The 21,729-nt window shown below is 36.5% G+C and overlaps 3 protein-coding genes across 7 annotated transcripts in view; 2 read left to right on the forward strand and 1 right to left on the reverse strand.

The window, feature by feature from the left end:
- Positions 1–1,195: 1,195 nt before the first annotated feature.
- On the forward strand, positions 1,196–12,279 carry LOC117915564 (TLC domain-containing protein 4). 4 transcript variants are annotated; one of them, XM_034831149.1, is made up of 9 exons: positions 1,196–1,449; positions 1,575–1,790; positions 7,648–7,736; positions 7,826–7,964; positions 10,254–10,328; positions 10,633–10,754; positions 10,829–10,900; positions 11,082–11,141; positions 11,755–11,841. In XM_034831149.1, the coding sequence occupies exons 2-8, from the start codon at positions 1,686–1,688 to the stop codon at positions 11,122–11,124; spliced, it is 645 nt and encodes a 214-aa protein (XP_034687040.1). In that variant the 5' UTR covers positions 1,196–1,449; positions 1,575–1,685; the 3' UTR covers positions 11,125–11,141; positions 11,755–11,841. The 4 variants fall into 4 exon arrangements, with proteins under 4 accessions (XP_034687040.1, XP_034687039.1, XP_034687037.1 ...); XM_034831146.1 differs by having other exon boundaries at positions 1,198–1,449; positions 10,829–10,904; positions 11,755–12,218; XM_034831147.1 differs by having other exon boundaries at positions 1,198–1,449; positions 1,653–1,790; positions 10,829–10,904; positions 11,755–12,218.
- A 540-nt stretch (positions 12,280–12,819) lies between these two features.
- Positions 12,820–18,545, forward strand: LOC117916163 (calcium uniporter protein 6, mitochondrial-like). The gene is made up of 2 exons (XM_034832059.1): positions 12,820–13,439; positions 17,664–18,545. Exons 1-2 carry the CDS (start codon positions 13,014–13,016, stop codon positions 18,138–18,140), a joined length of 903 nt encoding a protein of 300 aa, XP_034687950.1. The 5' UTR covers positions 12,820–13,013; the 3' UTR covers positions 18,141–18,545.
- Positions 18,546–18,882: 337 nt separating this feature from the next.
- LOC117916162 (probable ATP-dependent DNA helicase RecQ) overlaps positions 18,883–21,729 on the reverse strand; it is a 41,936-nt gene continuing 39,089 nt past the window's right edge. For both annotated transcript variants that reach the window (XM_034832057.1, XM_034832058.1), the window contains 4 exons: positions 20,333–20,545; positions 20,001–20,210; positions 19,444–19,842; positions 18,883–19,360 (listed from right to left, as the gene is read on the reverse strand). In XM_034832057.1, coding sequence (XP_034687948.1) covers positions 19,235–19,360; positions 19,444–19,842; positions 20,001–20,210; positions 20,333–20,545 — 948 coding nt within the window. In that variant the 3' untranslated portion in view covers positions 18,883–19,234. The remainder of the gene's footprint in view (positions 19,361–19,443; positions 19,843–20,000; positions 20,211–20,332; positions 20,546–21,729) is intronic.

Below are 21,729 nucleotides of genomic sequence, written 5' to 3' on the forward strand. Positions count from 1 at the left end.
GGGTACGTTGATGTCATTTTTCCTTTTCGAAATTTGTTCAGCGAAGTGCTATTCCAGCCTTGGAGGTGAATGAAAATATTGTGAAAATCACAACCCTCAACCAATAAATGAAAGCCCAAAAACCAAATCCCTCAAAATTTTCACCATAAAAACCTAGGAGATTAAGGTGGTGTTTGTTTTTTTACTTAATTTTAAATAGAATCTTAATACTTAATAATATTAAATATTATATTATTTATTTTTATAGTATATTATTTCTATTAAGTATTAAAAAGTAAAAAAAAAAAATCAATATATTATTTTTTCTATTTAAAAAAGTTACATATTTTGGTTTTTTTTATTTAATAAAAAATTTATAATAAGTCATGAAAAAAATAGAAAAACAACAACCTAAATTCTAAAAACAGATTGCTTTCAATAAAAAGCAAAAAAAACAAACACCACCTAAAAAGGAAACTTAAATCCTTAAAATTGTCACCATTAACAAATCATAACCATGGAGAAAAAGGAAATTTTGGTATTGAACCAAGTTCAAAGAATGAAAAATAATAAAGAATGTTTAGTTGTGAGAAATCTCTCAAAGTGGAGCTTAAGTTTAATTATGTCCCATGTCTATTAAATAATAAAACCATCACTTCCAATTTAATGATTTTTTTTAAATTTATAAAATTAAAGCGTTTCATGGTGATTTTAGGAAGTGTTTCCAGTATTTTTAACATTTGAAAATTTTTATATTTCAAACATAAAAAAAACTAGAAACACTTCCTAAAATTACTATCAAGTGCATTCTAAATATCGAATATTGCATTAAAATAGAAATTTTTAGTATGCATTCGATTTCTAATCTTAATTGTTGAAAATATGTAACAAAATTTAAGTAGTTAGATGAAAGTATATAATTTAAGTAAAAACATAAAAAATAATATTAAAGTATAAAGTGTGTGAATTAGGAATAAAACTATATATAAGATGTTCTAATTAATCTTGATTTCTTTAAGTATGTGATTTTAATTATTTGATAAAAAAAAAAATTGAAATAATCTCAAATTTGAAAATCTTTAACTCTCTCCGTGATTTTAGCCTAAAAAAAATCTTCTCTCCTCAAACTTTTATTAAAATAACTATGCAAATGTAGCGTGGAAATTTTACTCCAATAATCCAAAATAATATAATTGGAGAGAACATTTAATTTTCCACTTTCTGGAGGGCCCACGGAATGGCGGTAGTGGCGGCCTGGTAGGAAGGCGACTAAACGCATCCGGCGAGGGCGGAGTAAAGCCCATACACAGAGAACCCAATCCTAACGAATATATCCTCCTCTTCGTTGTTACGTTAGTCGTGGTTCTTGTTTGATGGGGGTTCTGCTCAACGACAACCCCTGATATTTGGTCAAGCTCGTCGACCCACGTCTGTAGACTCCCCTCTCTTTCTCAGCCCCCTAATTTCTGGGTATTGCTCTTCCCATTTATATTCGTACAATAAAGCTTAATTGTTAATTTGTTCCTTCTCAGTGTTTGTGGGTATTATGTGTTCGATCTATTGACTCAATTAGTGATTACATTGGAAAATTTCAGGATCTGATTAAAGTATCTTGTTTCAAAGTATTGGATGGAACAAAATTGGATTAGTTATATGTGATGTACTTGCTGCAGTTTGGTCTCAGTTAATAACTCCAAGAAAGCAATATGGTGGGTCTGCCTTTCCACCCAGCTTTCATGGGCCTTGTCAGTTCAAGCAAAGAATTCCACTGGATGACATCTGTCTTTTTTGGAATGATTTTCTGCAAAATTGTAAGCATTCTTGTTTGGTTTAGTAAAACCTGTTCTATTTGATTGCTTATTAGAATAAAAACATCATTGCATATGCTGGAATAACAATGTGTAGTGTGTAGGCTAAACTACTGCTGGATAGAGTAACTTGGAAGGACTTCTAATATTTTGGATAAGACCTAAAGAGAGGTTATAAATAAATTGATCATAAATTAGCTTACAACTAATTTTGATTCTCTCTTCCAATTGAATCCAGCTAAACCAACAAGTAAGCACAATAAATGGAGACATGACAAATTCTTTTCACATTAATTATGTGAAGAACCCTGAAGCATCCTTTGCATACAATCTTGATTCATGACACATGATCCTTGGGGTCCTATTTTTCCTCCGTGCTGAGAATTGAACCAGGAACCTTCCACATTCCCACACTAATCCCTTGTAACTTGAGCCGAGCATCAAGGCCTTGATCCCCAAAAATCCTTTACTCGACTTTTGCAAATCCATGCTGAATTAAGAACCACTTCTTGCATCCCTTCTACTAGATCTCACCAGTTCTTATTGAGATCACTAGAAGCACAGTTTCCTTGCAAATCACAAACAACTAATGTGAACAGCAAGTTTTGGGGCTTTTTATGTTACAAAATCAATCGAAATCAGGTCTCATGAGAAAGATTGATTTCTGAAGTTGGTATTTCAAAGAGTTTCTTCAATCAATATGTAGGAGAATCAATGTTCTTGGGGCTCCATATTTATGGGCGACAATATAATTTGGCCAATTAAGAAACCTTACTTATTACACTATGTACTTGCAAAGATAAACAAAACTAAAAGAATTTTTTTTTTCCCAAAGAAATATTTTAATAAAAAATTTTCCTATTTGAAATTATCTCTTTCCCACTTTTCCCAAATATTGCTTTGGTTTTTTCCATTCCTTCCATTTGATATCAAAGGAAGACCTTGTGTTAATTGGAAAATTCACTTCTTTTTTTCATGGGCATCTTCCCTTCCCATTTGTCCTCCCAATTTTTTATTTAAAGAAAACAATAATTTGAGAGACCGAACTTGAACTCTTTGCAAGAAATCTTCCACCCTTGGTTGATTGCATCTTTTTTTTTTAATTTTTTTTATAATACTTCAAGTTGGAAGAAAAACATTTGCATTTCAAGAAGTTGGAGATTTTGATTTAGAATCTTCGAATTTGAGTTTTTTTAATGTAAAGAATTTATTGCTTTGGTTTAAAAAATTTGTCAATAAAGATTTTTTTTTTTTTTTTTTGTGGCATAAGTTTTATTTATTTATTTTCTAATACAATTTAAGTTCTTAGGCTAGAAGCAATATGCAGTTTAAGTTCATGTTTTGAGGAGTATCACTATTCAACTTTTTGTTGTATTAGATAATTGAAGTGTATCACCTCATCTATTGCTTGAGCATTTGTAGAAACGTTTCATTTGAATGAACCAGACTTCTACTTATGAGTAGGTTTTGTCCATTCTTGCTTACTTGAAGGAAAAAGTTCTTATTGTTTTTAGAGCATAATAGAGTGTTGAGGTTTGAAACTAATTGTAGTAAAATTTGATATCACACTCTTTTCATCCTCATCGGTGATATTTTTGCCCCTAGTAATATCATCTTCAATTCCTTCAATAGACATATTTTCATTTGCATTTATTTTTATACCAAGCTCTATGTCATGTGCTCATGTAGCAAATTTTTCAAAGGTGTAAGGTCATATGTCTTGGAGAATGTATAGAAGCCCTTAATGCATACCTTGTATGTACATTTCCACTATAGACACCTCAGATAATCTATCCTTGCAACCAAGGCTAAAAATGCCATCAATTGATGTAGTCATCAATTAACTCATCTTTTCATGGCTTGGTATTCATGAGCTCCATCTTGCTTACTATTCTTTGGGTACTATAGAAGCAGCTGAGGAATTCACGCTTCATTTGTTCCCAACTATCAATGCATTCGGTCTGAAGATTCGTGTGTCAATTAAAAGCGTTCCCTTAGATGGTGTGAACAAATTGTTTGACAAGGAGATCATCCTCAGTGCCTACATTGTTGCAAGTTTCGATGAAGTGGACAATATATTGCTTTGACTTTCCCTTTCTATAGAATAATTGAAATTTTAAAGGTTGATAACCCATAGGCATATGTAGGTTATCAATATTCTTTGTGTAAAGTTTAAAGTACATAGCCTGCTATGTGATGGTCCACCATACTGTATTATGATAGTGTTAATTATCACGACTTGAAGTTGTTGAATAGATAGTGATGACATTAAGGTAGATTTAGCGGTTTGCCTTCCAACCTACACTGACTTAGATGCATGTGATGCATCACCTTGAGATGCAGTCTTTGGGGGGTGAGTGAGTCCATGACTTAGCTATGTTTTGGGTTTGTGCCTCAAACATAGTTTTAAAAGGCTCAAGGCACACCAAGGCGCAAAGTCCTCTTGGAACCTAAGGCGCAAGGCACACCTAAGGCGTAGGCTTTAGTGAAGTGAGAGACACCCTATTTTACATATATGTTTTTATATAATATAATCAAGTTCCCGAAAATTTTCCTTTATTTTTCCTCTTCTTCTTCGTCATCTTCTCTTCTTCACACTCTTTGGAAGGCTAGGGCATTTTTTTTGTATTTTACAAGTCCAAAACAAGCATATATTGGGTTCTGGAAGAAGAAGAGGCCAAAACGGTGTTGTTTTTGGCCTGTTTTTTTTAAAAGAACAAACCAAACGACATCGTTTTGGCCTTCGGAAATTAAAAAAACAAAACCCTCATCGTTCTCCCTCTGCTACTCTATAACTCGTCACCGAAGGGTGAGAAGATGACCAAAAGAAGAAGAAGAAGAAGAAGAAGAAGAAAAAGAAAAAGAAGAAGATGACGATAGAGGATAGAGGCGCACCTGTTGGGGGCATCGCGCCTAGTCGAGAGGCAAGCGCCTTGCACGCCTAATCAGCGCCTCTATGAAGGGGCGGTGCCTGCAATTAGGCAAAGCGTCGGAGGGTGGCGTCGCACCACTTGGAGCCTTTCACAACTATAGCCTCAACCTTGTTATGAGGAAGGCTGTTTGTAGATCTTTTTCTTCAATGGTTTTTGTTAGTTTGGCCATAGAATGAGCCATCTTAGCTAGTTATTCTTCTACAGGTGTAATGCCTGTTGTTATTACCAACATAGTTACTAAGAAGGAAGAAGTTAAAACGTTTTAACGAGTCATCCTCCCTTGACGTCCCGATCAGTGATTCATAACATGAGTTGGTGCTAGAGTTGTCATTGGCAATAAATTAGGGATACCATCTCTAAAGTCCTTTGGTGCTAAGGGGTGTTTTTTTTCCCACCATGGAAACTTTGGCCTTTTACCCCTAATAAGGCTAAGATGATGAGCAGCTGGAGATTATGTGTTTCCACTGGTTTTAGCAAGTGAGTGTGTCCACTTGTTTGCTTTGCCAAAGATTTAATGAATGTCTTTGTTTTGCTACAAGTCATAGGGCCTATAGTGTCGTGCTTCGATTGAGTAATGACAATTTTGTCATTGTCCTTGTTAACTTGCACAATTTGAGTCTTTTTGAGTGTCATCATTTTAGTAGTGATAATTTTTTTAGCAAAAGAGATGAGAAGCAGAGATGTCCCCACCAAGAGTACCAAAAATTTGTATGCACAAATTCCAAAGTGTCCTACAAAAATAAGCAAAATTACGAGAAAAATATATGTATAAAATTATTTGTATTGAAATATTTGTGAGGTACAATATCTGTGGTAATATTTTTTTTCAAAAAAATATTTTCCTCTTATTCAATCACTTTGATCACAATCAAAAGGATGGCAATGGGAGTTTTTTTTTTTTTTTTTTTTTTTGAAGTTGAAGATCAATTGAGGGCTTAACGTGGCTTGTTCGTAAATGACTTTGAGGATGGTGAAGAGCATGTGTGTAGTACTTTCTATGTTTTCTCACACTTGTAAGGATGTCTTGTGAAGCCTCTACTCTTGTGAAGTTGTTTTTCCCCTCCATTGAAGGGGGTCATCATTATTTATAGGTGAAGTTAGGGGATTAAATATGGAATCTCCAAGATTTGATCACTTAATTCAAATTTGGCTCCTTGATTTTAGCTACTTGTCTTCTTTATTTAGGAAATTTGCCAACAATAGAATATTTCTTTTTATTTCACTTTTGACTTCAATTGAGAAATTTATTGCCCTCATTTAGGAAATTTACCAACAAGAGAGTATCTCTTTCTAATTCTCTTTTCAATTTAATTATTTGATTTTATTTTATTTTGCAAGACTTGATTTTGTAGCTTTCCAAATTTCATCACATGTCATCTTTAGAATTGCATGTCACATGTTCATGTGCATGACTTACTTGTCAAACCCAAATTTTGTTGAGATAAGGAGTCACAATTTTAAAAATCAATTTTGTGGTAATTTAATCCACTAAAAATTTTTATGTCTACACATTGCTTGATCGATATGGGACAAGGCTTGGATTGTTAGTTGCAATTTTCACACTTGATCAATCAAGGCTTTTTGTCACTCAATTTGAGTGAATTTTATGTTTGACTTAGAACAATCAAGTTATGACATAGACCCGTTGATGATCCTTTTTTTTTTTCTTTAAACCAAAGCCTTATTTTTGCATACTTGAATCTTGATGCAATAAAAACAATTCTAAGAATATGAAGAATCGTTTTAATTTTCCTTGACTAAATATTTGTTTTGTGGTTTGCTCACCATCCCTATCATGTACTCAAAGATAAATTGCATAGTTGTTTCAATATGCATAATGACTGATGACCTCTTCAAGTCCTAAATGGATGGATTAGATGAAATAGGTATGCTTAGGAACTGAAGTCACAACTTATTGAATTGTGGTCACAAAACCCCAACAATTCTTGTAATGTATGCCATAAAACATGCATCCATTCCCCCACCATCCCCACCCTAAACTTAAGCACTTAAGTAGAACATATTATGCTTATCAAAATGCAAATAGATGTAGGACTTGAGTAGGACATATTGTATTTATCAATGCAAATGGATGTAGTACCACCATTAGAGTGACATCTATTTTATAATCAAGGTTTGATAAGGTGGTTTTGAACTCACCTAAGTTTCTTCATGATTTGAAATTTTAAAAATTAAGCAATGCCCCTCATAGGTGTAGCACTCCCAAGCCAAGGCTCAGGCAAAGATGTGCCTTCATTACCTCTTGTGGCTTTAACCCCTGAGAATCACCTTACTTCACCTATATTATGTTCCTTCAGAAAAAAACCTTTGAGATCACATTCCAATCAACTTTTTTTATATTTCATCCTTAAGAAAGAAGAATGTTTGTTTTTTTAAGAGAAAGATTTTGGGTTATAATTTTAATTTTTTTCAACAAATAGCAAAAATGAATCAAATATTTATATTAATCTACATGTTTAACCCTAAATGCACAGTATACTTTGACTTTGAATGGATTTTAGAAAAATGGAAAACAAAGAAAGCTAAAGATAAGTTCTTGGGAAATAATTCTTTGTTGGTGATTCCTTTAATTTAGTAAAAAGATGAATCCCAAAATTTCTCTCTAGCCTAGCGTCAAAATCCAAAATGCTTTCTTCAATTCTCTTAAAAGTTGTCACTAGAAACAAATGAAACTTACCCTTGGTCCTGTGATACACAGTGTATCCTCTTCTCTTTTTTTTCTTTGTTATCACTATATTATTATTATTTTTATGTTATCTTTTTGTTTTTTAATTATGGTCTGGATTTTCTGTTTCATTTTACATGAAAATAAAAACAAGAATACATTTAACCTCAGCATAAGATTTATGATTTTCCTTTTTTGTTCATAACTTACCTTTCTAAGTGGTCCCTTTCTGTTTTTGAAGGTTTATGAATTAACAGGTCTGCTTAGCAATTTGTGCTTCAAGGGATATACCAAACTTAGCAACACTGAGAAAGTTGAATGGAACAACCGGTGATATTCTTTTGCTTGTTCATCCTCTATAATTAATCCTCAATTGCCTCACAGGCATAAAATTTCATTGGCCCTTTTTTCTTGTACAGAGGGTTCTCTACATTCCATGCAATTATTGTGGCAGTTGCTTCTCTCTATCTTCTACTGGTATCAGATCTTTTTGATGAGGATTCTCATGATGAGTTGATTATTAACAGGGCATCTACTTTATCAGACACCATCTTGGGGGTAAGTTGATGCAGAAAGCAGCATTAGAGGGTATCCTTTGCATGGTTGCTGATCCTCTAAATTAATTAATTTGATTCATCCACCTTGAGATGGACCATATATTGGACTGTCTATAAACATATAATCATTTTGAGTTATGACATGGCATTCACAAAGAAATTCAGGCATATTTATCTTAGTCAATGTTTGCAAATGCTTCCCAGATTCCCAGTAATGTCAGTCCGGTGGTAGACAGTCCCTAGCCCAATGGTTTATCAAACTTATAGTGTACTATGTCATCCAACATGTGTGAACTTTGAGAATGATGATATCTCTTATACTTTTGTTTGTGGGTGTCGGTTGAAATTTGAAGAGTTTGGTAAGAAACCATATGTAAAGAATGCTTGCATAATTATTGTCTGTCCACAATAAATTATGCAGTAATTCATTTTAACCTGAAATATAGTGCAAAGTCCAATTCTAATGAATTGCTTCATGTTCAACTTTTTGACAGTAAATCCTTTCTCATATCTCATAAGTGATCATGCAAAGAATGTCTTGGACACATTTGGGTAAATGTGTGGAGGACTTGTAGAGATAAGCTGAGATATGAGTGCATTGGGGAAAATATATTACTCTTAATGGACAACAAAATAAGAATGGAGGATTAAGATGGTTTGAACACATCTAAGCAGGTTAAGAATGGCGTCATAACTACAGCAGTGCTAATGTCAACTGTTTATTAAGTTTAGCTAGAGATGGCAAATCAGCACCTAGTGGCCCCAAAGAGTTTCAAAGATACAAAACCATTGGGGCAATCTCTCTTGCACATTATTGTTAGGCTTTTGGAAAATGAATGATAATAGTTTTAGGAATCATATTGTTTCCCTTGACCTCCCTTAAAAGGGAGAATTCCACTGAAAAACTTCTCATACTATTGAGAAGCTCAGTCTTTGCCAAGCAAGATGATGTAATACTTTACTAGCTTATTTGCTTACTGCAGGACACCTCTTAATAGTTGAAGCAGACAAGTGGAGTTCACTGGAAGAGATTAGTTTGAAAGTAACTTTTATGCTGATGTGTCAAATATGAGGAGGTGGGGGCAAAGGATTCTTCATGATCTCAGCACATAAATAGATGTCCTTTCCTGTGGTGTCTTTAGGTCATTAGCTGAATGCTGCTTCTTCTTCTTCTGGATGAGGAGCATTAATAAGTGTCAAAAGAAGGGGTGAACCCAATTACATGGGCTTTATGCGAGAACACACCCTGAAAGTATAGATGCCATATCCCAACAAACAGGCTCTCAATATATTAAAATTAAAAATAAAAAGTAATAATAATAAAAGAAAAAGGGAATCCTTGGACCACAACGGGGTTTTGCTGGGAAAATTGAAGAAAAGTTTGGAAGGTTAGCCCCATTATGTTTGTTGTGGATTAGTGGACGGAAGAGCTACCAGAAATCTTTTGAGGGCTTGGAATAATCAATTCAATTGTCAAATGATCCTTCTATCTGACTGCTCTTTTGTCCAGATTTTGTTTAGGAGAGAGTTTTACCTTACATATCTCTGAGGACCGTTTCTACAGCTTTAGAGGCACTCCTCTTGGCATGATCCTACAAGATAGAAGAGAATTTTGTAGAGGAAGTAGGATGCAGCACATGTTGTGGCAATTTGGGGGCATCGTCTTTCTGGAAACGTTATACTTTGCTGGATGTTCATAAGGGAAACCAGCCCAAATGGTGATTGAGGTGTTATTGGAGACCACAATGGTAGAATCAGTAGGGCTTTTCTGCAGCCTGTCAGTTCTGGGTTGGTTGTAGAGGTAGAGAACTAGCCTTGCTGGAAGTATTGTTTGAGGTGAAGATGTTGAGCAATTTTTGCCTTAAAGCAGAATTAGACTAAACCTTGGTGCTCTCTTAGGTGATCCAGGGGAAAAGAGGTGATTGGAGATTGGATGCATGGATTCACAATATTTAGATTTCTCAAGAGATATGGGATGTTCTTTCTATTGAAGCTCCCACTTAGCAAACTGGCTTAAGCAATGATTCTCCTTCTCAAAGGATCTGTTTGGGCTTCATTCCCCTTGAATCTTGAAGTTCTTTTGGTTCCTTGTTTATACTACCAGGGTTTTGATTCTTCCTCTTGTGCTTACCATGAAGGATAGCCTATCCTTTTTGTATCTTGGTGCTTTTATATTGCAATAAGATGTCTATTTCATGCTGTTGTCTGAATATATATTACTCATTTGATTTTTTTTTTTCCCTTTTAATTCTTTTTTTTTTTTAATTTTTTTTTTGGGTTCTTTGTACAGATCTCCATTGGTTATTTTCTGTCAGACTTGGCAATGATTCTTTGGAATTTTCCAGCTTTAGGCGGTCTGGAGTATGTAAGTACAAAGAGAATGCATGCTCAATGTTAGATATCCAATTATTTACTGTTGGAGATTATTTTTCCTTCAAAGTTTGTGACATATCCTGAATAAAGTCATTTCTTTCCTAACTTGGCTGCATCAACTGAATCAATATTCTGGTTTTCTGAAAAAGTTATCAAGGGTTTAATGCTATTACCATTTAAGTTGAGTTGCGCTGGATTGAATTGAATTGACTTGAATAAACTGAGATATTTGTTATTTGGGAACTTGTGTAGATCACTTATCTTGTTCTCATCATATAGTCATTTATTTTTGTTAGGTCCTGCACCATGGGTTATCCATGTTTTCAATCTTTCTATCCCTCATCAGTGGACAAGGACAGGTTTACATACTAATGGTTCTGTTCTCTGAGAGTACTACTCCCTTTGTAAATCTAAGATGGTAAAGTCAGCACCACAAGTTCTTTCAATGTAATTGGTTGTCAACAGTGAGTGATTTTGTAAATACTTCTGCAGGCACTTGGATGTTGCTGGTCTGAAGAGTTCAAACCTATACATCTGCAATGGCATCGCACTGTTCTTTGGGTGGTTGGTACTGTTCAACAGACTCCAAAACCTCAGTTCTTTTCTGTGCCAAAAAGAGGGGAAAAAAAAACAAAAAAACAAAGCTCATTTTTAGGTGGCTTGCAAAATTGCATTTGCTAGGCTGCAACTCTTCTATTTCTTGTCATGATATAACTATGCTGACATGAACTTCTGATGCCTTCAGGTTGCAAGGATTCTTTTATTCATCTTCTTTTTCTACCACATGATAATCCATTTTGATGAGGTTAGTGGATGCTGTTCCTTGGTTAATTGTATGACAATCAATCACATATTGGATTCTAAATTCGGTCATTTTTTCTTCAATATTGAAACCTTTTGGAATTTTGACCTACAAAATTTTATTATATCTCAATATGATTTGGAGTCAATATTGACAGTTTCATGATTGATGTCAAAAATCAAAGAATATCCAGTGACATCCATATACAAGTGGGTTCCAAATCCACAAAATCCTTCAACTTTGTTTCAGTTTTGGCAGTGAGCAAACTGAAATGGCAAACTGGATAGTGTTTGGCTATGGCGCCAAAGGGCTACTTTTCGTACTAAAAAGTAGCCACCTATTGCAGAATGCTACATGTCCTAACATGGTCTCATGACCCTGTACCTACCTTGCAAAAGATCTCATTCCTTGGTCACATTGCTTTGTATCTTGGTCCATATCTCCGTGTTTTAATTTCATTTGTTTGTACCTTCATTCAATGATCTAGATTTTATCATACATTTGAACAGTCTAGATCACATGTTTGGTGTGATACCAAATTGGTACCATAGCATATTCCAAACTGGATATTGTGGCTCAACTCAAATGATCTCAATCCTTCGCTCTTTCTCGTCAGGTGAAGAAAATATTTCCATTGGGGTTCTACAGCTTGCTGATAGTGCCTCCTGTGCTGGCAATGATGAATGCATTTTGGTTTTGGAAAATTGCAAAGGGTTTGATAAAAACTCTTTCCAAAGCAAGACACAGTCAGTGATCTCAGCATCTCCATGATGTGCAAATGTATATTACCACGGGCTATCGAGGGTGGTAATTGGTTTCCATCTAAATTGTATATCTTGTACTAGTATGTTTCTTTTCTCCTTGGTGGTATTCTGGGAGCTGAACCCCAACCATTGTTGCTGTGAACTGAACTGAGAAATGAAAGGTGAAAATTGCAAATGAAGGTCAATATGGTTGGAGTTGCAGCATTTTTTGTTTTATTTGTCAGTGGTCATGCTTTTCTTGTGATAGAATGTGAATAAAGGCTACCTACACTACTGGTTTGGAATAGAACTTGGGCTATTCTTCTTCCTTACTTTAGCCGACAGTATAATCCAATCAAATTTGGGGAATTGGTACCCATCAAAGTTAATTGGTCAAAGTGTTCGATGAAATTTAAGCTCTTAAATGTAGATGATGGTATAAAAGTTATCTGTACTTTCAGTAGAGGGGTGAAACTACAAACGTGAGAAGGGACAAAACCACCCTTGGTGATTAGATAAATGTTATGTTTTAAGGCATTAAAATTTGGGATATTTGAAATAAATAAGAAAAATCTTGTAAGAGAACCTAAATGAATTTAAGGAAGAAGGAATAATTATGGTTGGTTGATTTGGAAGTGATTTCAATAAAAATATCTTTTTTTTATTATTATAAATGACTTTTACATTATTTAATTAAGAAGAAAAAAGGAAGTAATTTTAGGAGAAATATCTTTAAAGTCATTATTTAAGAATATATAGTTTAAACTTTAAAAATGTATCAAACACCTGTCCTTTTTTTTTTTTAAGTAATAATAATAATTAAAAAAAAAACTCAGTGATTTTGATTAGGAATGACAACCTGACAATACAGTGGATCATGTTGTTGGGATGCGTGTGGAGTCCAAGACACGGGGACACGGCAAGTGGCACGCGGTTGGAACATTCAAAACTCCGAAACATATCCCACGGTAAAGACGGTTGGAACAGTCAGGTCTCTCTCCCCTTCCCGATCGTTGTGCCCTGAGTTTCTCTCTTATCTTCACAATCAATCACTTCCTCAATATTACACTGGATCTGAGATTCTAATGGTGGAGCATTCATTAATACCAAGAATTGAAGGAAGGAAAGAAACATGTGGAGATGGTCGTGTGTTTTAAGGAAGGGATTGTCAGCGGCCGTTAGGTATGGGAATGGAAATGGCGGAAAGCCAGCTTTCGGATCCTGCGTTCTCTTACCCAAAGTTATGGTCTCAATGTTGTCGTCCACGGCACCACCGCCGCCGCCACCTCCTGCTTCTTCGTCGCCCAGCTTCGCGTCAGGAGATCCGATATCCTTCGCCGAGGCAAAGAAGCTAATGAGACTCGTGAATGTGGAGGCGCTGAAGATGAAGCTGGGAATGGAAGGGAAAGAGGTGATTTGCTATTCTGAGCTTCTCGATGCCTGCGAGAGCATGGGCGTGGCAAGAACGCTTGATGAGGCTGCCGCTTTTGCCCGTGTCCTTGACGAGGCAGGCATCGTCCTTCTCTTCAGAAACAAGGTGTACCTACATCCGGACAAGGTCCGCTGTGCTTTTCCCCACTCTATCTTGTTAATTTTATTTATATTATTACCAATGATGATGAGTAGCAATGGCAAATTGGCAATGATATTATTGCCTCCTCTTCTTCTTCACAGCACTCGGTGGGCACCACGTTTCTTCCTTTTTCTGCTTTCTGTCGGGAGAAGAGACTTTCCCGTTTTGTTTTTTTTTTCCCTCCTTTTCCGTTTCTTTTCCACTTATGTTTGGACTGCTGATGGTAAAGGGCTCAGCTTTACCTGCGCTATCTTTGTTTTGTTGTGAAAATTCAGGGGATGGATGTCTCCACCTCTCTCTCTCCCTGCTTCAGTCTGCCTCAATGAGGCATCTCACAATCCTTTGGATACATTATGCAATGCATAACATAATCTCCCATTTTAGGTTGTTTATTTGGAGTTGTATTGTTGCTTTTTTATATTTATATTCTTGAGATCTTCTAGACCTAGAGTTCTAGTCTGTGAAGTCTTCTTGGTCTTCTTGTTTTATGGAAGTGATTGGTCTTTATTTGGAAGTAAATTTATTTTCACTTGCTTTAGCATCTGTAAATAATAATTTGCGTTGATTTTGTCTCAGATATTTTTATAGGAGTTTCCATGTTTTCCTATCTTTGAAAATTTCCAAGTGTTCATTAGTGTTGCTCCCGGATTGTTCTACGGGTGTAGCATAGATATTCAGGTTTGCTAGGAGTAACTAGGTGTCTCCCAGGAGAATAGCTCATTGCTTTAAATGAGTTTTCTCCAGTTGCTTCAGGGATGTGGCATAAGTCATTGAAGTTTGCTGGGATTGCACTGGATTCCTCCTAGGAATATAGATGATATGTTGATCGTTGCTTTTTTGGGCTTTCAAGGAGCAACTAGGAGTAGGACTCTCTAGCAGGGGGCTGAACTCACTTTAATTGGATAACCTGGCTTGAGAAGAATGCCAGTATCTTTGAGACAGGTGGAGGACTTCAGCGTCTTCTTGACAGAATTTACTTCTTCTCTCTCTAGGCATCAGTTACTCCTCCCTTATCTAATACTCCTTTGTGAATGATGGTCATGTTGGATTATTAACTTCTCTGTATACAATTAGGAGAATTGTGGTATAGCATGTAGAATGAAAATCCCTTCCAGTAGGTTCTTTTATGCTAAATTTTTGTGGTTGCTTTTTGAAAACCTGGGATGGTTAGGAATTGATATATGCTTAGGGATCATTGTGGCAGAGTGTTTAGAGCTTTTCCAAATGTTTTAGGAGAGGGTTAGCCATTGAGGCAGAGATCCTTCCATTATTGGAAGGTTAAGGACAAAACCATTTGTGTTTTTTTTTTATCTCTTGATGGACAGAAATTTGGCTAGTTTCATCTGTTGAGTGTCGTAAGACAAGCAGAGCTTGGAAGTTTGATGTATTTTTACCCAAAATTATCAAGATTGCTAAAGGCTTGGGTTGCTCTTGAGCTTGGATTCCTCATTTAGCAAACCAGATAGCAGATTAGGGGATGAGGATGCAGCCAGGTTGGAGGTAGCTTTTAGTGAAGAGGAGGTGTTCCTTGCTCTATGAGAGCTGAACGGGGACAAAGCCCCTGGACCAGACAGGTTCACTATTGCTTTTTGGCAGTTTAGTTGGGATTTCGTGAAGGAGGAAGTTACAAGTTTTTTCAGAGATTTCCATGAGCGGGGGAAATTTGTTAGGAGTTTGAACACCACATTCTTGGTTTTAATACCAAAAAAGGAGGCGCTAATGATCATAGAGATTATAGACCTATCAGCTTGGTAGGAGGTCTTTACAAGTTGTTGGCTAAAGTCTTAGCTAATGGGCTAAAGAGGGTGGTAAGCCTCACCTCATGAAGTGGTCAATTGTATGCTCGTATATAAGTAAGGGCGGTTTGGGTGTTAGATGTCTTTCTAAACTTAATGGAGCCCTCTTAGGTAAATGGAATTGGCGCTTTGTGGAAGAAAGGGGGGCTCTATGGCATCAAGTTATTAATAGAAAATATGGGGTAGAAGAAGGGGGGTGGTGTACCTGTGAAGTAAGGGAGGGTATGATGTAGGGTTTTGGAAGGAAATTAGACAAGAATGGCCTTTTATGAAAGACAAATTCGTTTTTTTTTTTGTAGGGAATGGAACAAGAGCAAGATTTTGGAAGGATAGGTGGTGTGGAGACGAGGCTCTAAGCATTTTTTTTCCTTCTTTGTACGCTTTGTCGACTTCCAAAGAGGCTTGGGTGGCGGAGGTTTGGGATACTTTGGGGGAGGATGGGGACTGAAACCCACATTTTTTTAGATTGTTTAATGATTGGAAGTTGGAGGTGGTAGAGAGATTCCTTTTCTCTTTGCAAGTGAAGAGAGTGGCTATTAATTTGGAGGAAAAGTTACGGTGGAAGGAGGAAAAGGGTGGTAATTTTTCCATTAAATCCTTTTATAGTGCATTAGAGGGGTAGCAGCACAGTCCCGTTTCCGAAAAATATTATTTGGAGCCCATTTGTTCCTACTAAGGTTGGTTTTTTTGCTTGGGAACCCACTTGGGGTAAAGCTCTAACTTTGGACCAACTAAAGAAGAGGGGTTGGGCACTTCCGAACAGATGTTATCTTTGTGAGGCTGCCGAAGAGTCTATAAATCGTCTTTTAATTCATTGCACCAAGGCTAGGGTTTTATGGGACTTGTTATTTAACCTTTTTGGGGTACTTTGGGTTCTTCCTTCATCAGTAAAGGAGATTCTTCTCAGGTGGTATGGGCAGTTTGTGGGCAAGAAACAGGTGAAGGTTTGGAGAGCAGCCCCTTTATGCCTTTTTTGGACAGTTTGGAAGGAAAGAAACAAGGTTGCATTTGAAAATGAGGATTTTTCGATCCAAAGGATGAAATTTTCTTTTGTTATCAATTTGTGGTCTTGGTCCAAGTGTAATATTGTTGATGGGCCTAATTCTTTATTTAACTTTTTTATGTGGGTGGGTCTTAGATGAGGGTGGGTAAGTTTTTGTTTCCCTCTTTTGTTTTTAGCCTTTAGGTGTCTGTTGTATACCTCCTGCATGCTTTGGGCTTGCCGTTGAGTGCCCTGTTTCTTATAATATACTCTTTTCTGCGTCTTTGACTATCATAAAAAAAAAAATTGTGGTGAAATTCCTGCTTAAGAGGTTTTATGCCACCTTGTCGTTTGCTTTTCTGTTTATTCATCTCTATCTCTTTCTGCACTTTTTGGTCAGTATCTTTCTGAAGGATAGCCCATCTTTCTGATACTCTCAAATTCTTTCTAATAAATTGTTTCTGATAGATGTAATTTATATTTCGCAGAGGTTTGGTGGCTAGATGCCATTTATGGCCTTCTAATTTTGTCAAGAGTCAATTGATTAGTAATTGACCAATACTAGCCAGGAGAGTGAAAGCTTTCTAGGTATATCTTTGAAAGGAAGCTTGGCAAGTCTTTGAAATTGTATGATTTATGATGCACACAGATAATATATCACTTATATTATTTCCATTGTATTTCAACTTGACCATCATGGACTACTCTGTATGGATCTTTCACACCAGAGCACTCACAGAGAAGAACTTGGAACATAGGCACAAATGTATGGTCTAACTTACTGCATTCATCAACATGTGCTTGTAAGCTGTTTATCCTAGACCATGAGGGTTGCCATGTCCAACACCTTTTTCTTGACCCTATTATCTACAAAACATAGCCCACAGTTTGCGGCTAATTCAGTTTTCTTTGTTGGTCATTCCCTCATCATTTTGCTTGTCATCAATACCCAGCTGTGTAGCAATCCTATACAAGTTATGCTTACCTCAGTTCCTACTTCATTCAGTTTCTTCTTCTCACATCCTTTTAGTCATGTTGTTGTAATCAGCATGGTGCACAACTTGTTTGAAAATGCTGTTTGGAAACAAATTTCAAGCACAAGAAGAGCTTTGTTTCTGGTTTCAAAAGCATTTTTTTTTATTTACATAAATAGAAACCATGAAAACTTTTTATAACATAGCTTCTATTGCTTTGGCTTGCACAAATCAAGGAAATGAAAATTCAGAAACAACCTCCAAGATTTCCAGAAAACTGTGTACAAGGGGAAATAAACATAAACTTTCTGAAGCACAAGCTAAACATGTTCTTTTACATCATTTTCATTATGTTTTCAATGAGGAGAGCAATTTTTCATTTCCAAAATCAGATGCAGTCTTAATAAAAATGCTAATGTTGGTCTATTTTGCTCGATCTTATGTTCCATGTGTTCAGGTTGTGGATCTGGTTAGAAGAGCAATGCCCTTGGCCCTAGCACCAGAAGATGACCCTAGGAGGGATGAACTGAAAAGGCTGCAGAAGAAGAAGGAAGAAATTGACAGGCTGGCACATAAGCAGGTCCGTCGTATCCTCTGGTCAGGTCTGGGGTTGACTATGGCACAAGTCGGGCTGTTCTTTCGGTTAACATTCTGGGAATTCTCATGGGATGTCATGGAGCCCATTGCATTTTTCACAACCACCTCAGGTATAATTGTAGGTTATGCTTACTTCCTGATCACTTCAAATGACCCCACATACCAAGATATCGTGAAAAGGCTCTTCCTCTCAAGGCAGAGGAAGCTGTTCAAGAAGCACAATTTTGATATTGACAGATTTTTGGAATTACAAAAAACATGCAAGTCGCCACTAGATGTGTCTGCCCCTGTCAAAAGTCGCTGGACAGAACTAGAGGACGCTTTACATGGGAATTAATACCTCTGTCATCGTTTTTTGTCTTTCTATCATCATAATCTTTCCATTTCTTTTTGCTGTGGATGTTTTTGAAATCTTGCATTAGAATTTATCTTATTTTCCATCTAGCCGCGCCCCCCTCCCCTTTTCCTATTCGGCAGGGGAAATGTTTTACTGAACATGCTGCGGGTGCGTTCCTGAGCCTGCTTTTCAGTTTTCATCACATGGAACCGAAACAGATGCCGGGCCTTTCCTTGTTTTAATGGGATTCATATCCTCTGCACCCTTTTTGTTGGTTATCATGGTGGATAATACTAATTTCCACCTGCTCCCAAATTGTCTGTTGCAATCCCATCTTGTACCCGATCAGTGATTTCTATATTAACGAGTCCCATGGCTTCAGTTATGTATTAACGCTCACAAAAAGGTGGAAAAATTTATACACTAGATATGGTGTAATAGAAGAATGTAACCTCCTGCAACTTACATAGTAACAAAATAATCAAATGATCGAAACGGTTTTCAAGTCATTGATGTTATACTGTCCATGGCTGCAGGCTCCATTCATATTTAGGTTATGTTTGGTCTTGGTCATTCTACCTGCCTTCAATACCTTATGATATGAAGGTTTTATGTTTGTTCTTTGACTTGCATCTTGCGTCAACCTCTTGCCTCCAGTAGTAGTATCTGGAGGATAATTTTGATAGGAGAGGAGCAGCCTGACCGGGACTGGAACAATGCATAGGAGACTAAAGCCATTTCAGGACAGCTGCTGGCGGGTGCCAAGAAGAAAATATCATAAATGGTAAGGCTTCAATCAGTTAGGCTCGCTAAGAGCAGTCTCAAGTAAAGTAGGCATATGGAACAACTGGCTATATAAGGAGCACAAATCAAACAATCACAGAGATTCCTCAGCATTAGCCTTGTTGCCTGCATTCTTGAGTCCATGACATGAAGCCATTGACTATCCTGACAGCATCATGGTAGGACCCGACGCCAAAGCAATGTCCAACATAAATAGCGTGTATTTACACTGCTCTTAACAATCGAAGTAGCAAATATACTGGTGATTGAAACCTTGTACCAACCCAAGTTTTACATAAACACCCCAAGCTTTACATAAGCCTATACATATTATTCTTCTTGAATATCATAAACTCACCTTCAAGATTGCTCAGCAGATCAAGTACATATTCTTCACTAGATCCATTGAAGTGCTTCAATACATCAGACAGAGGAACCTGCAAGTTATCCACATCAGCATCTTTTTAATTCTTCAAAAGGAATTAAAATTGCATAGCTTTGGATCTTCCATTTCACTCACCCCATCATCATAATTCCTAAGCCAGTCTAATATGGAGCTCTCCGTTGCCTCCTGCATGATCAAACTTTCCTCTTCTGGTTCATCAATTTTCTGACGTTTCCTCAAGGAAAATATCTCATCATGAACTCCAGGTGGATGCATGTCCAGGTCTACTGTGAAGGGAATGGAAGTGGTGAATTCATTTTCTAAGCAACAAGAAGCAATTATATTATCAACTGCTGTTTCAACTTCACAAGGTCCTCGAATGAGGCATTTATGCATAGTATCCATTGATGCTTCTGATGCTTTGCTAGGAAGTTCATCAGCTGTCAATGTATTGTGATTGCCAGGTGGAATTACTTCCTTCGACATCCCACAGTCTTGCAGTGTCAAACATACCTTGATGTGGGCATAACTTATCTGACAAGAACAAGCAAATCTTTTAGTTTTATGCAGCAATGTGGAATACTAGAATCACCGTGATTTTTAATCATGGAGAATGCAGGCACATTTCTATATGCATATAACAAGGAACAAGGAACCAAGGAACAAGGAAAATCATTGAAGGCAAAACTCACGTATTCTGGTGATTCAATTTTAACGGGCTTCAACTTGTCTCTTGACCCAACTTTTGTGATAGCAGCCTCAATATCTGAGAACATCTCACGTGTAAGTCCAACCTCATCACATAGTCTGGTCCAATCAATTGCAAATCCCTCTTGGGCAGCCCCAAGCAAATATTCAAGAACTGTCTGTTCCTTTATGGGAGCTGACCTACTAGGGAAGTTCTGAGGAAAAAAAACTACAATAAGCAAAAGCTTTGCTTAAGTGATACAATAGGCTTCAAGAATAAATATCATAAAGATATGCTATAGTTGTAAGCATTTAGAAAAAGAGAAGAAAGACTTACAGCAACTTTTTCAATTGAGAGACCATCCTCCTGCCACATTTTCCAAGCTTCATACTTTGCTGGAGTTAATTTTCTCTGTTGGTTTGGTACTGGTTGCATTTTTCTCACAACAGCAGCTTGCATACTTGCATCCCCATCCAAGGGAAGATTTAGTGCTTGTGATAGATGTTGAATGCTTTGAAGAAAATGATCCCCATATGTTGTTAAAAAATGCTACAGCATCAATTAAGTTTTAATTTTAGAGATCTAGGTAAAGGCTACATCAAAAGGAGAAAACCATCAAATATGAGGATTTAGTATGGGCTTCTTAAAATTTCCTTGCATTTAAAGGTAAAATAGTGGGGTGCAGTAAGATATGGTTGGCAATCAATCTGACATAAACCACTAAACTGTAGTGCAAACCATAACCCTCCTTGTCTGCTCACACTCCTCTATATCGATTCTTCCCATTTAAGTAGGCATATGAAGAGACACATACTGCCTTCACATGATCACCATTTTCCAAATGAAGGCTTCTCTCTCTATTTTTCATTTTCATTTTCATTCATTTATTTATTTTGTAACAAAGGAAATTTCATTAGAAAATGTTAATAGGGAAATAATCCAAGCACACATGCAACATATATATAAGTTGCACCTAAAAGGAAAACAAAAGGAATAAAAGGCAGCAATTATATATGTATGTATGCATACACTCAAACGTACATGTACACACATATACCTATATGATTTGTTGGTCACATGACACATACTGCTAGATTGTTTTTAACCATCTATCAATGTCAATATCCATTCATCCTTCTCCTCCATCTATCAATTGCATTGGTACATATCCAGGCTTCAAGTAGAGCAGTAGCAATAAGAAGACGGTACAATAACTCAAGCAGCAACTTTGAGAAATCTGGAAGTAGCCCTTCTTTAGAAGCAAAAACCAACACCCAACAGCTAATAACACTTCTTTTTTCTTTGTAATTTTTTTTTTTTTGTCTTCTTTCAAAGACTAAAGGAATCCCACTAAGCCCTATTTTCTAAAAATTTAACCCAAGTCAAAGAACCGAAACTTACAAAATATAATACTAAGAACCCAAAACATTAAAACTCATTGGGCATTGAGGTGTAAAAAGTCCCATACTCGTAACAAAAAGCTATAAATATCTTAAGCTTAAGCCTCAACAACCTCGAGGCTTAAGTCTTAAAGTTGTGCACCCTGACAATGTGAAGCTTAAATGTCAACTAACATGTAATGAGGTTTAAGACTCAAGGCTATTTCTGAACGCCTCAACTTGAGGTGAGCCTTGAGGCATAAATCTCAAAAGCCTTTTAAAACACTAATTTTTCGGTGCCAAGAAGGCATCAATCCTATTTTCTACAAGTCATGATAGAGGTTTAGAGGTAGA

Source organism: Vitis riparia, chromosome 6 (assembly GCF_004353265.1).
Source record: "Vitis riparia cultivar Riparia Gloire de Montpellier isolate 1030 chromosome 6, EGFV_Vit.rip_1.0, whole genome shotgun sequence".
Lineage (NCBI taxonomy): Eukaryota > Viridiplantae > Streptophyta > Magnoliopsida > Vitales > Vitaceae > Vitis > Vitis riparia.